Raw genomic sequence first — 14,409 nt, 5'->3', positions numbered from 1 at the left:
AACGATTGAAATAAATAAATGATTATTTTAAATACGTTCATCTTATTTAAACGTTAACGAGCATTATATTTAATAATTATATAATGTAAAATTAATAATTCTTAACTTTCCTAGAGGTTATTTTTCTCAAAGTAGAAGACAATCAATTGGCGCGAAGATCATTTCAAGCGAACAACCGGAAGTGCCGTGGCGGGGACAACCGAAAACAATCCTAGTCGAATAAAAATCTATAACGTTAATTTTATTTTCTTTCTTAGAAAGAAATGATTAAAAAAAAATATTAAAATAAATATAAAAAATTGTCTTCCTATTTATTATTTGTTTATTCTTCTTTAAAGAAAAAATACGAGAGTGCAGTATGTGGAAAGGATTTGCCCGCGCTACGATCGTTTCTCTGTTGGAAATCCGACATTAGGTTTTTGGCGAGTTGCGCAACGGACGTTTAGATTAGGAAGCATTGCTACTTTTGGCGCCAAGCAAGTAAAAAACACGTTACAATCGTATTCCACGGCAAGTGCTGGAAAATATTAGTATGTATAAGTACGGCAATATTAAAATTGCCTTAAAGACTACGTGTAACAGTTATGAAAAATATTTTCAAAGAACATTTATCAACATAACCTAACAAATGTTATAGTGCCGCCAAGGAAAGCTACTAAACGAACCGCCCAAGTTCCTCCGACGGGACAAAAGAAGTCCAAACAGCTAAAAAAAAAGCAAGGTAACAATTTCATCAGCTCGTTATCACGGCAATCTTCTAATTTCACTCTTATCCGTGTCAATAAACAATTCTACGTGTTACGATTGAATGTACTATTTCTTTAACTGCTGGGCTTAGTAGGGTCACTGCATTTTTTTTTGTTTTTTCTAGATCACATCCATTAAATTCCATTTAACTAGGAATATTTCAATCTTAAACGCGTTAACTCGTAACAATTATTTTTCTTTATCATTCATTTTCATCTTCTTAGTCTCAGCCCATGACATATTATTATTAAACTATAGAAAAACTCTGAAACTTCTCTTTGGCAGATTTAAAGTTGAAACCAAATTTACGGCAATCCAATACAGGCGGTTACATACTTGCATTCGGACAAGGCGATGTTGGACAACTTGGACTGGGAGAAGATGTCATTGAAAAGATTCGTCCTGCTACTATTCCTGGATTTGAAGATGTTGTTACTGTAGCAGCTGGTGGCATGCATAATGTTTGTTTAAGACAAACCGGTGAGGTAATAACATTTGGATGTAACGATGAAGGCGCTCTTGGAAGGGATACATCCAAAGAAGGCTCGGAGACTGTTCCGGGTTGCGTCGATTTACCTGCTAAAGCTATTCAAGTAACAGCCGGTGACTCTCACAGCGCTGCATTATTAGAAGATGGTAGAGTCTTCGCGTGGGGTTCTTTTAGAGTAAGTCGCATCCTTCTTTCGAGTAACCGTTTTTCTCTTCTAACAATGTGAATTAATATTAAATACTTTTGAATTATTTTAGGACTCTCATGGTACTATGGGATTGACGATAAAAGGAAATGAAAGACTTCCTATAGAATTGTTACCTAATGTTAAAATAGTTAAAGTAGCATCAGGTGCTGATCATTTAGTATTACTTAGCGAATCTGGAAATGTATATACCTGTGGTTGCGGCGAGCAAGGTCAACTAGGACGAATAGCTGCTAGAACCGCTAGTAGAAATAGTCGTCATGGTATAGGACCTTTGTTAAAGCCTGGAATAGTTGAATTTAAAATTACTAAGAAATTAGAATTTAATGATATATGGGCGGGTACATATTGTACTTTTCTAAAAGAATATAGTAAAGGAGATATATATGTTTTTGGTTTAAACAATTATTATCAAATTGGTAAATATCTATTTATATTTATTAACATTTATTATAATACAAAAACACAAATGTCATTTACGTCTTTCTTTTAGGTTTAAGTGAACCTTCTACTCATTTTCATCCACAAGTATCAAAAACTTTCAGTGGGAAAGTATGGAGGCATATCAGTAGTGGTCAACATCATACCATTGCTTTAGATGATGTAGGTCAAGTTTTTGTAATGGGTCGTAAAGAATATGGTCGTCTGGGCCTTGGACCTAACTGTTCGGATGCCAAGGAATTAACTTTAGTTTCTGCTTTAAGTTCTATGAAATGTACCGATATATCAGCTGGTAGCGCACAATCTTTTGCGGTTACAGAATTAGGTATTTAAACATATATATATGCACCACTGGTTTATATATATATCGTAAATGTAAACCTTGCTAAAACTTACTCTTTATTCTTTCTGATAATTTTAGGAGATCTATATGCGTGGGGAATGGGAACAAGTGGACAACTAGGTACAGGAGCAGAAGAAGATGTAGAAGAACCTCAACTAGTTAAAGGGAAACAATTAGAAGGCAAAACAATAATACAAGTTTCTGGTGGTGGACAACATACGTTAATTTTAGCGTTACCTCGTCCAATAAAAGATAAAACTGCGGGTTAATTGAAAGTAATGTAATATTTGCATAATATCACACATGTGTGATACTAAGCTTGGACAACGAAGGACGAAAAATGTGTGTAAATTAAATGTGCCTAATAACTTTACGACGAAAACAAAGATATGATTAAGATCAATTTTTTAATGCATTCAAATCTAATCCTTGATGAAAGAACAATTTTCAGATTTGAATATAATGCATTATTATCGGAAATGAAATCATTGTGTTTATCATAATTAGTGGAAATTGTTTAATTTCTTTGTTAGTTTTTCTATTTACAAATGTGTATTACAGAAATAAATTTTTTCTACAATACTATTGATTTAATTATTTTAATATCTATACATGCATATATATATATATATATATACATGTATGTACAATATCTTCCTGTTCTTTAAATTTTGTATAATATTATTTTAACACAGGTATTCAATAGCATATTTTCGCAAATCTATCAATTATATTAAATAAATTTGTGTTCACTGATAATTTATGTGGGACATAAATGCTGAATGTTAGGTTCTAGTTAATTTTAATTAAAAATTTATATAACCACCTATACATAGAAACAATAAAAAGATTACCGTTTCTTCATAATAAATATTTCTAAAGTATAACTTTATTAACAATTTGGTAATTAAATACAAAGTTGTACTTTATTTGCCATTGTATTAATATGCATGAACTACAATAATTTAATGCTTTGCAACGATAATGTTACAGTATGACAACTCACTGCTCGCTTCTTCTATCTGAATAAGTTATAAAGTCAATAAGAAATGATTTAAACAATTGTAGCACCATCATTATTCAGCAAAAAATATATGATGGATAATTTAACTTGTCTTTGGTTGCTCGTCTACTTTATTTTTCATAAAATTATCTTCTTGCATGGAAATTTGTGTAAGTTTTTTTCCTATACGTTCATGTACGTCTAAATATTTAGCTACACAACGATCTAAACATATTGATTCTCCTTTTCCTAATTCCGGTTCGGTATATTTTGGTGGAATACATTTTCGATGACATGCAGAAGTCATACGATTATACATATCGGACATCATTTCTAGTTCCAAATCTTGGACCAATTTGATTTTTTCCTCATCTAATTGCGGTAGAGCTGCCATTTTTTTTTACTCTCGATTCGAATAAATTTGATATTAAATATTTTAAGTGATTATTCGTCTTCAATATCAAATTGCCGCATACGCTGCCTTATTTTCATAATCTCGTACCTTTTAGCATCTACGTATTTTCTTGATAAGCTAAAGCTATATATTCCAAAAGAAATAACAATAGCCCTGTAACAATTCATTACAATAATGAGAGCATTCAAACAAAATATTAATTAATTTGTCCTTAAAACAAGCCAATAACGTATACACGTGGAAATGGTAACACTTGCGAATTGTACATTTTTATTTGAGGTTATAAATAATTAAATAAATCTAATAACAATTAAAAGTTATAATATCTTGGGAAGCTAAAGAATATTTATACGCACCTACCATCCAATAAATATTTTCTGATGCGTTCCTAATTTCATAATTATACTTTTTATTAAATTAAAGAAACTCTCGAATAAAACATTTACTCTAAAGTACGATTGCGTTAACCATACTAAACTGATTTTCAGCGTGTGCGCACTATACCGGCGCTTATCAATACCAATATCTAACATTTCTGTATGTTAAAATCCTAGTAGAATAATTCAGTATAGCCAAAATTATAAAAAGAAAATCCATGTAAATCTCTCACACGTATGGAACTTTAAGTTTTTTTAAGTTGAAGTAATACAAAACAAAATTGTAACCAATAAATATAACCTATAAATATAACCTATAAATATAACCTATAAATTAAAAGAAAAAACATATTGTCTGCTACTATAAACAATGCAACGATTTGAAATATTATGGAAACAGTTACGTTTAATCAATGTCATCAGAACGAATAGAACATCTATAAAATCATTCAGTAGTGAAAAACCTCCAGACGATGGCATGAACGAGATTGAGAATACTCAAACCGAGATTAAAGAAATAAAATCATCTGATAGTCCTTTAAATAAATCTGATGAATCAATTTCTAATACCGAATCTAGTGAAATGAAATCTCTCGAAGATTTAGCACAACCAGAAGTAAAGTTGAGTGGATTTGCGCAGACATTTGAAAAGTTTTCACAAATTGATACACCGATAAAAACCAAAGAACCGGCTACCTTTATTTCTTTATTGCGTCAGTCAGAATTTATGAATGTATGCTTTTTATATTTATTTACTTAGAAATTTATAGATTTTTACATTTATTTTGTATTACAAGTCATTACGTTGCAGTTAGGAGATCCAGAAGGAAAGAGGGTGGTAGGGAAAATATTTAAAACCATTAATGATGATTTGTACATAGATTTTGGATGGAAATTCCATTGCGTATGTACTAGACCTTTAAAAAATGGAGAGTATGTATTTTATATTATTTACTTCAATATTTATTATATTATATTAAGCAAATGGATTGATAATTTGAAGTTAAATTTTATTTCAGATTTTATGTTAGGGGTTCATTGGTAACTTTAAAGATAAAGGACCTGGAATTATCTGCAAGGTTTTTAGGCGCAAATACAGACACTACTATCTTAGAAGCAGATTGTGTACTTTTAGGTTTAGTATATTCTCCGTTGAAAAAAATCAATACGCAACCAGAAAAGACTAAACTATAATACATATTATTTAGTATTTGTTAATTATTGTAATATCTAATAAATACTTAAACACATTAAAAAATGACTAAGAAAGTGTTTCTAAGATTTATGCTACTATAAGATTATTATGCGTATATGCAATATTGTTTGGATCCTAAATATATATATGAGTCCATAACTATGAAAGTGGTCTAAGTCACATATCTCTTGTTTTAAAATATTTAAAGAATTACATTTAAACATTAACATAAATAATTCGATATAATATTGAAATAACAAGCACTATCTAATGGTTTATTTTTGATAATATCGTAAAAATTGCGTTGAATTACTTTAGTTGAAACTAATGTGATATGAAGAAACTGATAAATTTATTTTTTTTAATTTTTGACTTATTGTTAGATCACTTTTATAATTATATATATATCTATATATAATATACAGTAACCAATTTAATATCAAAATAATACATGGTGAGGGATTAGTCTTACTATTGCAAGTAGTCTTTCAACTGGCCTTTTAGCTCAGTTGGTTAGAGCGTCGTGCTAATAACGCGAAGGTCGCGGGTTCGATCCCCCCAAGGGCCAATATTTTTTTTTTCCAACCATCGATCAAATTTATTTAAAAACAAGAAAAATTCGTAAACAATTACATAATATTCAGCTAAATTTTCTTATAAAATGAATAAATAGAACGTTAAAAATTATATGCATTATATTATGCATATAGATGCATAACTATATGTATTATATTTTGCGTTATCGTACATAAATAGATAATAAATTTTTCTCTTATCAGTACGTTAAACCAAATGAACTCTGATACCACAAATGGATTACTCAATAAGCTCTTATTCATATATTTAGTTACTGAAATATATTTTTGAAAGATAATATATATTGTGAAATGAGAAATACTCAGATATGGCTTGTTTTATTTCTTCATTCGATGGTGGTACATAACCCTTGTAACAACGATTAAATATGAAAATCATGATGATCTAAATTACGCATTCATCTTTACTCTGCAGTGAAATAATTATGATAATTATAAAAATTATAATTCATTAACAGGGTATTTAATGTTATGTTGCAATATATAACTGTCAAAATCATGTATCACTCTAGAAAAGTTCAACTTTTATTAAAAACGTAAGGAACTATTTAATAAATATTTTTATTAATATTCTTATACACACACATATAATGATTGTTTTTTTATAGGAATTTATTAACCTCGAAGGCGTATTCACAGACAACTAACCCAACGCAACTTGTAAAAATCGACAAAGTAAAATTTATTCTTTTTGTTTTTTCTTATATTCTACAGTAGGATTATTTTAGTAAAATAAAATTTGTTAACATTGTAGGTACTTATTGCTAATAGAGGAGAAATAGCATGTCGAATATCACGGACAGCCAAAAGATTAGGAATAAAAACTGTAGCAGTATACAGTGATGCGGATAGAAATGCAATGCACGTGAATCTTGCCGATGAAGCATATTGTATTGGTCCGGCCCAATCTAGTCAAAGTTACTTACGACAAGACAAAATAATATCCGTCGCTAAACAAGCAAAATGCCAAGCGATACATCCAGGATATGGTTTTCTTTCTGAAAATACTGAATTTGCAGAACTTTGTCAAAAAGAAAATGTCATTTTTATTGGACCTCCTGCAAGCGCAATTAGAGATATGGGTATAAAAAATAAATCAAAGAAAATAATGGCTGATGCTGGCGTACCTGTTATAGAAGGTATTCAATGATTACGGTTATACAAAATTACAAAATATTTTATATCATATATTATTTTTCATCATAATTTTAATAACTTCTCGATAGGTTATCATGGAGACGATCAATCCAATGAAACTTTGCTATCTGAAGCCAAAAAAATTGGTTTCCCATTAATGATAAAAGCGATACGTGGCGGAGGTGGTAAAGGTATGAGGATTGTTTTAAATGAAAATGGATTTTTGGATGCTTTGGAATCGGCAAGAACTGAATCGCAAAAAGCATTCGGTGATTCGGCTGTTCTTTTGGAACAATACGTTGAAAAACCGAGGCACGTTGAGGTACAAATATTTGCAGACAAACATGGCAATGCAGTTTACTTATTTGAAAGAGATTGTTCTATTCAAAGGAGACATCAGAAAGTGATAGAAGAAGCACCTGCTGTATGTTATCTGCGTTATTATGAAAGACAATATTAATTAAAAAGTAAGATAACAATAACTAGATTAAAAAAAAACAAAATCTTAAAGTTTATGTACTGCATTGTCGTATAGCCTGGTATATCTCCAGAACTACGAATAGAATTAGGAGAGACGGCTGTCCGTGCGGCAAAGGCTGTAGGTTACGTCGGAGCCGGTACTGTAGAATTTATAATGGATCCAACCAACTACAATTTCCACTTTATGGAAATGAATACGCGTCTCCAGGTAGAACATCCTGTCACGGAAGCAATTACGCGATTGGATCTCGTAGAATGGCAATTAAAAGTAGCTGCTGGTGAAATACTTCCTTTAAAGCAAGAAGAAATCCATCTTCATGGACACGCTTTTGAAACTAGGATCTATGCGGAAGTAAATATTTATATTTTATGTTGTATACTATTTAAATAATGTCATTGCTCATATATCAATACTTAAATATTTAATTAATGTTTTATCATTTTATTTTCTTATTTCATTACAGAGTCCAAGAAATGGTTTTTTACCCGGAGCTGGACATTTGTCTTATTTGAGAACTCCTGAGGCATCGGAAACTGTTAGAATTGAAACCGGTGTTAAGGAAAACGACGATGTGCTGGTTCATTATGATCCGATGATAGCTAAATTAATTGTTTGGGGAGCAAACAGAAATGAAGCACTTAGAATTCTTAGATCTAAACTTAGTGAATATAATGTAAGTTTATAAATTTAGTACAGAAACATATTAATCGATGAAAAGTATTTGTTGTTATTTTAAATGAGAAAATTAAATGTTTCTAGATAGCTGGGCTCGATACAAATATTGAATTCATTAAAGATATATGCTCTCATCCCAAGTTTCAAAATGGAAAAGTTCATACGGGTTTCATAGAGGAAAATAGTAAAGAATTATTTCCAGATTTACATATTCCTAATGGCGTATTGATGCAAAGTGCCCTCGCGCTAATTTTATACGAAGAAATGAATGCCTTAACTATATCTTTAAAAACAAATAATCCTTTTAGCCCATTTGCTACAGAAACTGGATTTAGATTTAATCATATATTAAATAGAACATTGAACTTTACTGTCAACGATAAAAACATGGAAGTGAGTGTAAAATATGTCGAGCCTGAAATATATTCTATGAGAGTCAACAATATTGGGCCATGGAGACGAGTACATGGTACATTGAAGAAAATAAATAATGCGTTACAATTAAATATAGAAATAGACGGAGTAATTACGAAAACAAAAGTTACTAAACTTGGAAATAGGTTGCACTTATTTACTAATGTAAGTTGATCAATTAATTCCTAATTATTAGTAATTAAATATTCATACACTAAAAATTTATCTTCTAGAGTCAAGAATGGCAATTGAATATTCCCAATCCTAAATTTGTATCGGAGCTTACCAAAAATGTAGAACTACAACCTTCGGCAGCAATTAGTCCTATGTCTGGGATAATAGAAAAAATATTTGTTAAAATAGGTGATAAGGTTCAACAAGGTGATGCATTAGTTGTTATCGTAGCTATGAAAATGGAAGTAAGTTGATTCTAATTGAAATTTATACAAATATTTCATAACTTCTTCGTTTGGTCATAACGTTCATAAACTTTTATTATTTTTTTTTACAGCACGTAATTAAAGCATCTATTGACGGAATTGTCGAAGATGTTTTGTTTTCGGTCGGTGATAACGTTTCAAAAGATAATCTTCTTGTGAAATTATCAGAAGTAAAAGAGTAATTCTAAAAACGCACATTGAAATATTTTTATACAAAATCTTATATTCACATTTATATATTTTATATTTATATATATATATATATATAATGTAATAAAACATATATTATTTTGGAAAAATATAATAATTATACTTACAAGTACAATTAATTACATATTAAATGAGGATAAAAGACGAAATTTAATCGTGAATTAAAAATACGCTAGAATTTTTCGATTGTCAGTTGCAGCTGATCCGTGATGTAAACAACATGGCGAATTAAACTAAAGTGGCAAATCATTGTTAAAAACAGATGGAAGAGAGCGAATAGCAACGGTTGTTCGGGTACGTGGGGTCTTTTTAATATACAATTTCGCCGCCAGAGGCGTGACGGTAAGACTGCCGAAGCGCCAAGCCCTGGCGTGGCGGCCACATAAATTACTTTTCCCTCGTTATTTCTTACTAAAAGAAAACGTGTTTTTAGAACGGCAATATTTGGTAAGGTTAATTTATTATTTATTTTTTATTATTTTAAACAATTGTTTACTTAAACACATATGAAGAGAAATATTACTTGTACAAACTTTCACATCATACTTACACTTTCGAATAAACGTATTTGTTTATTAAAATAGGTATCACAGGAAATTTGGACGGGTTAGAAATTCTCTTGGAACTTTATTGTTTTGATCTAGTTGTACGTTTCGTCCCTTTATTGGGACTTCAAAAAACATTTCATATTAAAAACTACACTTAACATTTATAAGACTTTACCCTAAAAACCTTTATGCTACAACATGTAATCAAACAATCAATATTATGATGTCCTCTATTGTTATGTTCTATTATGATAATTAAATTTTTTAATTTTATTATAAATGCTGTTTAAATTATTCGTGTCGGTTCTGTAGTTAACTGTATTATTATTTGTTATTCGCTTATATTTCTTTTGTATTATGTGAAAAATTATACGTATTATATACAAATGTCACACGTTTTTTGTTAAATATTATTTATTTATTATAAATATTTTCAAGATATGTAACTGTGGTAATTAAAAAGCTAAGCCTTTGTATTTGAATTCGTAATTTGATATGGATCTGTTAGAAACTCAACCTTATCATGATTATGACGATGCAGCTACACAAAAGATTGAAATGGTACCGGATAAAGTACAGAATGTACAGGTAATAAATCAAGATTCATAAGATTTATTTTCAACGATAGTTGGGTAATTAAATAATGATCAATGTTTCAGGTTGGTGTATTGATTGTCGATTCTAAATCATACCCTATTTATGAAGGAATTAGTAATATAGGACGTAATTCCAATTGTAATATTCATTTGGAGGATCAGGTATTTTGTTTGTTATATTTAATGGATAACTATTTATATTTCCTTTTTTTCTAACAATATTTTTATAACAGAGTATATCAAAATATCATGCAGAGATAGAAGCACATTCATATCCAACGACCTCATGGATAAGTGATTTGAATTCTTGCAATAAAACAATACTTAACAATGTAAGTTTATGAGTTCATTTATACGTAAACAAATTTTATAGATTCTAAAGAAATATAATTATTATGTGCTAATTATCAAAATAATCTAAAATGATACACTTTTATTGCAGATTGTTTTACGTCCTGTACGTTATTATGAATTAAAGAATAATAGTATAATTCAATTCGGCAGGATAAAAACAATTTATAAATCATGTCATTCGGGAAAGGAATTAACCATCCCCGAAACTCCTGAACGTGTCGATCAGAATAGCGTAACAGTTTCAGATTTAAAATCTCCAGATTCATTATTGGTGAAGATAATATTAATATACAAAGCAATATAACTAGAAACGAAAGTAAACTATTATTAAAAAATACAATTATTCATCTTCTTTTTAGATTACTCATTCAACTTTGAATAAGAATAATTGTACAATTACGGCGATACAGGAATATTCCAAAAAATCTGTCTCTTGTACATTCACAAACCAGTCGGCTCGAGAAATATTACAAAATATGAGCAAACAAAATATTAGTTCAGAAATAAATGTTAACGCATCATGCGAGCAGAACGATCGCAATTCGAGTTACGAATCGGATGATATATTTGAAGCGGCTACGCAACATGTTAATATCGATTCATATTTGAAAAATATGCAAAATTCATCGTTACAGAAAGTAATAACAGAAAAATGCGATGAAAATGTTAGTAATATCGATAACACGACAACGATGGAACAAAAATGCAAAGCCATTGGTTCAACGAGTACACCCATAAAGAAAACAAATACTAACGATCAAGTAGAAAAATTGAATAGCATAGAAAGAGATCTTGCATCGCCAGCGATCAAGCGTTCTCGGTCGAAAAATGATTCTTCACATTCGGTTAAAGAAAATAATAAGAAAAAGAAAGATAATGTTGATTTGAATGATGTAGAAACTCAAGTGATTACCCTACCTGATTGCATTCCAAATCCAAAGAAAGGACAAATTGATAAAGAAAAAAATGATATTGATAATATGGAAACGTTAAATACGCAAATAATAGATTTTTCTGGGCTTCCTTGCCGTGTTAATGAAAGTGACAAACAGGAGAAGGAAAAAAATGATACTGATATTTATCCGATAGATACACAAATAATAAACATAGAAAGTAAGAATAATTCCGGTTCAGTTAAGAAGTTACAAGCAAATAGAATTGACGTAAGCAAATGTAATTCTAGTATAGAAGATATCGATTATGAGACAGCGAGTACGCAAGTAATCGGAGAAATTAACGTTACAAATGGTAAAACATTTAAATTAGCTAAATCCAATTTCCAAACTGATTTACGAGATGAAGATGATGACATTTTGTCTCGTTTGCCAGAGGTTACTATATCTGGCACTCTTTCAAATTCATCTACTCCTGTGGCGTTGGTAAAGCGAACGAATAAGAATAAAAGGTTTCATGGTAAAACAAAAACTGCCGATAAATCTGACGCGTCATCTAAAATGAATAAAACTAAATCTATCGACAAGAGCGCAACGGATACGACGTTAAATGAAAATGACAAGGATTCAAACAAAATGACTAAAAGTTCGATCTCTCAGAAAAATAAAAGATCGACACGTTCGATGGATAAAAGATCAAGCGCAAAAGAAAACACAGTTAGCGTTAAGAGTTCAAATGATAAACCTGACATTAATACGAGAAGTAAAACGATCAAGAGAAATACTAGAAAGAAAAAAAACGAAATACCGAAACGTAATTCTCGATCTATGATTAATAAAGAAAGCGAGGAGAAACACGACACATTTGAAGAAGAAATGGGAGAGGAGTCGCAAGAAGTTGCTATGATCATGACAAATTCTTTGATTAATGATAATAAGCCGAAAAATATTGGACGGAAACGTAAAAAATTGGATGACGTCAATTCGAATGACAATTCTTTAAACAATAGTAGTAATGTTTTCCGTAAAGGTGAAACGAGTAATGAAAAGAACAAAATACGAGTATCGCGAGCGAAACAAAAGAGATTAAGTAAAAATAATACTTCGCAATCGTCTCTTGATTCTATAACGGATGATTCATTGATCAGCAATGATAGAAATAAAAGATCTCCACCATCTACAAGGAATTCATCTACAAGAAATTCCACAAATATGGAAAAAGAGATAGATCAAAATAATACTACTATTTTGAAAAAAAGAAAAAAAAGCAAGTTAGAGCTTTTAATGGATGTAGAAATTAATATAAAAACTTCGTCGGATACTCGTAAATCTATATCTAATGTGAATTCGAATTCGTCACTTTCTAATCCAAAAGAAAAAGTTCTTTTTACCGGTTTAACGGATGATGAATATGTCAAAGTATTAAAAGCATTAGGTACTTTTCTTTCCACTTTTTATTATAAATATCAATTAATCGTATAATTGCGTGTTAAATTTAACTTAACCATTTTATTGTTTAGGTGGTGTCAAGGTGGACGATCCTTCTGAGTGTACTATATTGGTTACAGATAAAATACGTAGGACAACTAAATTTCTTTGTACTTTAGCAAAAGCAATGCCAATAGTATCCATTAATTGGTTACTCGAAAGCAAACGTGCTGGACATTTCTTAGATTGGAGCAATTATTTACTAAAGGATCCAGTTATGGAAGCAAAATACGGATTTAGATTGAGAAAGAGCTTGGAAAAGGCTAAAGAACGACAATTGTTAGACGGTTATACGGTTTTAATTACTCCAAATATAGTTTCACCACCTATACCAGAATTGAAAGGTGAGTCTTATATATCTATACTAATACCAAAAATATGAATTATAAATAATATAAATATAAATATATAAATCAATTAATTTCTTTTTATCTTAAGCTATGATTGCGTCGTGCGGGGGTAAAGCTGTTTTACGCGCACCTATGAAATTGCCAGTAAAAACAGTAATCATAAGCAATGACAAAGATTTGAATAAGACGGATAAATGGCTGGTAAGAGCACCAGAAGGAATAACGGTGCAATCTACAGAGTTTCTATTAACCGGTATTTTAAAACAAGAATTGGATTTCGTGAAATATAAATTAAAGTAATTATTTTATTTATTGACATATATTATAGTTTTTATGTAATTTATTAGTTTATGAAAAAGATTGATTTTTCAAGCAAATATAAATTTTCTTTTTTTTTTCGTTATAAAAAGAAACCGATAAATGATTTATATTATATATTTACGATTAATCGATTTTTGTTACCACGAAGAATGTAAATCTTATAATTTGTATATATGATTTTCTATTGTATATGTAATTTAGATTTATATATTGTAAATAATATATACAATAAAGAGTCAATATAACGTTTTAAAAGATATTCTATTTTATTAAATCCTTATTTTAATATCTATATAATTATTACTCACAGTTTAACACAAGGATAACTTAACTTAAGTATCAAAGATTTTTCATGATACAACTTAGAAAAACTAAAGCTTATTATTCATACTACGAATAATAGATTAAGCGAAATAATAAACACGCTAACAATATAAGAAAATAAAGCTTATTTTTGTTGAATTCTTTTCGTTTTCTTTTTCTCCCTCACTAGTTAGAGATCTAATTGTTACTTTAAGAAAAAGAGAATATATATATCTGACAAAGCTTACGATTACAACTCTATTTAAAAACTAACAAATCATCTCTATATATATGTAAATGATGTTGATCATTGACGCTCTGGTGGAACGTGATCAATAAGATGTTGGATACAAAACACAAACTCCATAATCGAATATATTTATATTA

General features: G+C 29.7%; 5 protein-coding genes, 1 long non-coding RNA gene and 1 other non-coding gene across 8 annotated transcripts; 5 read left to right on the top strand and 2 right to left on the bottom strand.

Annotated features, from left to right (window-relative positions):
• Positions 1-392: 392 nt before the first annotated feature.
• Positions 393-2,608, top strand: LOC122515168 (regulator of chromosome condensation-like). Of its 2 annotated transcripts, none has more exons than XM_043632396.1 (6): positions 393-530; positions 638-721; positions 1,072-1,412; positions 1,495-1,861; positions 1,936-2,208; positions 2,305-2,608. In XM_043632396.1, coding segments are annotated over exons 1-6 (1,257 nt in total). In that variant the 5' UTR covers positions 393-529; the 3' UTR covers positions 2,496-2,608. The 2 variants fall into 2 exon arrangements, with proteins under 2 accessions (XP_043488331.1, XP_043488330.1); XM_043632395.1 differs by having other exon boundaries at positions 395-530; positions 1,033-1,412.
• Positions 2,609-3,097: 489 nt separating this feature from the next.
• On the bottom strand, positions 3,098-3,708 carry LOC122515167 (mitochondrial import inner membrane translocase subunit Tim10). Its single transcript, XM_043632394.1, has one exon. The coding sequence runs from the start codon at positions 3,621-3,623 to the stop codon at positions 3,333-3,335; it is 291 nt and encodes a 96-aa protein (XP_043488329.1). The 5' UTR covers positions 3,624-3,708; the 3' UTR covers positions 3,098-3,332.
• Positions 3,709-4,306: 598 nt separating this feature from the next.
• On the top strand, positions 4,307-5,375 carry LOC122515166 (28S ribosomal protein S28, mitochondrial). Its single transcript, XM_043632393.1, has 3 exons — positions 4,307-4,754; positions 4,833-4,954; positions 5,041-5,375. Exons 1-3 carry the CDS (start codon positions 4,392-4,394, stop codon positions 5,213-5,215), a joined length of 660 nt encoding a protein of 219 aa, XP_043488328.1. The 5' UTR covers positions 4,307-4,391; the 3' UTR covers positions 5,216-5,375.
• A 335-nt stretch (positions 5,376-5,710) lies between these two features.
• On the top strand, positions 5,711-5,784 carry Trnai-aau. The gene has a single exon. It is a non-coding gene; the product is annotated as a tRNA-Ile (tRNA).
• LOC122515145 (methylcrotonoyl-CoA carboxylase subunit alpha, mitochondrial) lies at positions 5,722-9,154 on the top strand. Its single transcript, XM_043632363.1, has 9 exons — positions 5,722-6,348; positions 6,421-6,487; positions 6,567-6,951; positions 7,039-7,373; positions 7,485-7,781; positions 7,894-8,103; positions 8,190-8,684; positions 8,753-8,938; positions 9,031-9,154. Exons 1-9 carry the CDS (start codon positions 6,284-6,286, stop codon positions 9,139-9,141), a joined length of 2,151 nt encoding a protein of 716 aa, XP_043488298.1. The 5' UTR covers positions 5,722-6,283; the 3' UTR covers positions 9,142-9,154.
• On the bottom strand, positions 8,988-9,471 carry LOC122515146. Its single transcript, XR_006303217.1, has 2 exons — positions 9,277-9,471; positions 8,988-9,143 (listed from the first exon to the last, which is right to left on the bottom strand). It is a non-coding gene; the product is annotated as an uncharacterized LOC122515146 (long non-coding RNA).
• A 1-nt stretch (position 9,472) lies between these two features.
• LOC122515144 (mediator of DNA damage checkpoint protein 1) lies at positions 9,473-13,754 on the top strand. Its single transcript, XM_043632362.1, has 9 exons — positions 9,473-9,616; positions 9,754-9,775; positions 10,226-10,305; positions 10,377-10,475; positions 10,547-10,645; positions 10,756-10,938; positions 11,027-12,995; positions 13,081-13,392; positions 13,487-13,754. Exons 3-9 carry the CDS (start codon positions 10,276-10,278, stop codon positions 13,696-13,698), a joined length of 2,904 nt encoding a protein of 967 aa, XP_043488297.1. The 5' UTR covers positions 9,473-9,616; positions 9,754-9,775; positions 10,226-10,275; the 3' UTR covers positions 13,699-13,754.
• The last annotated feature ends 655 nt before the right edge of the window (positions 13,755-14,409 follow it).

This window comes from Polistes fuscatus, unplaced genomic scaffold, assembly GCF_010416935.1.
Source record: "Polistes fuscatus isolate 324 unplaced genomic scaffold, CU_Pfus_HIC Scaffold17, whole genome shotgun sequence".
Classification (NCBI taxonomy): Eukaryota; Metazoa; Arthropoda; class Insecta; order Hymenoptera; family Vespidae; genus Polistes; species Polistes fuscatus.
Note: the sequence above shows the minus strand (reverse complement) of the source record. Positions and strands in the feature narration are given on the sequence as shown.

Bases quoted from the DNA above. Each gene is read 5' to 3' on its own strand.
- LOC122515168 (XM_043632395.1), top strand. The intron at 722-1,032 runs GTAACAATTTCA...TCTCTTTGGCAG, and splicing joins ACAGCTAAAAAAAAAGCAAG to ATTTAAAGTTGAAACCAAAT. The intron at 1,862-1,935 runs GTAAATATCTAT...TCTTTCTTTTAG, and splicing joins AAACAATTATTATCAAATTG to GTTTAAGTGAACCTTCTACT.
- LOC122515144 (XM_043632362.1), top strand. From the start codon at position 10,276: ATGGTACCGGATAAAGTACAGAATGTACAG. The intron at 10,476-10,546 runs GTATTTTGTTTG...TTTTTATAACAG, and splicing joins ATATTCATTTGGAGGATCAG to AGTATATCAAAATATCATGC. The intron at 10,646-10,755 runs GTAAGTTTATGA...CTTTTATTGCAG, and splicing joins ATAAAACAATACTTAACAAT to ATTGTTTTACGTCCTGTACG.
- LOC122515145 (XM_043632363.1), top strand. From the start codon at position 6,284: ATGTTGCAATATATAACTGTCAAAATCATGTATCACTCTAGAAAAGTT. The intron at 7,374-7,484 runs GTATGTTATCTG...ATTGTCGTATAG, and splicing joins TGATAGAAGAAGCACCTGCT to CCTGGTATATCTCCAGAACT. The intron at 7,782-7,893 runs GTAAATATTTAT...ATTTCATTACAG, and splicing joins AAACTAGGATCTATGCGGAA to AGTCCAAGAAATGGTTTTTT.
- LOC122515166 (XM_043632393.1), top strand. From the start codon at position 4,392: ATGCAACGATTTGAAATATTATGGAAACAGTTACGTTTAATCAATGTC. The intron at 4,755-4,832 runs GTATGCTTTTTA...ATTACGTTGCAG, and splicing joins GTCAGTCAGAATTTATGAAT to TTAGGAGATCCAGAAGGAAA. The intron at 4,955-5,040 runs GTATGTATTTTA...ATTTTATTTCAG, and splicing joins AGACCTTTAAAAAATGGAGA to ATTTTATGTTAGGGGTTCAT.
- LOC122515167 (XM_043632394.1), bottom strand. From the start codon at position 3,623: ATGGCAGCTCTACCGCAATTAGATGAGGAAAAAATCAAATTGGTCCAA.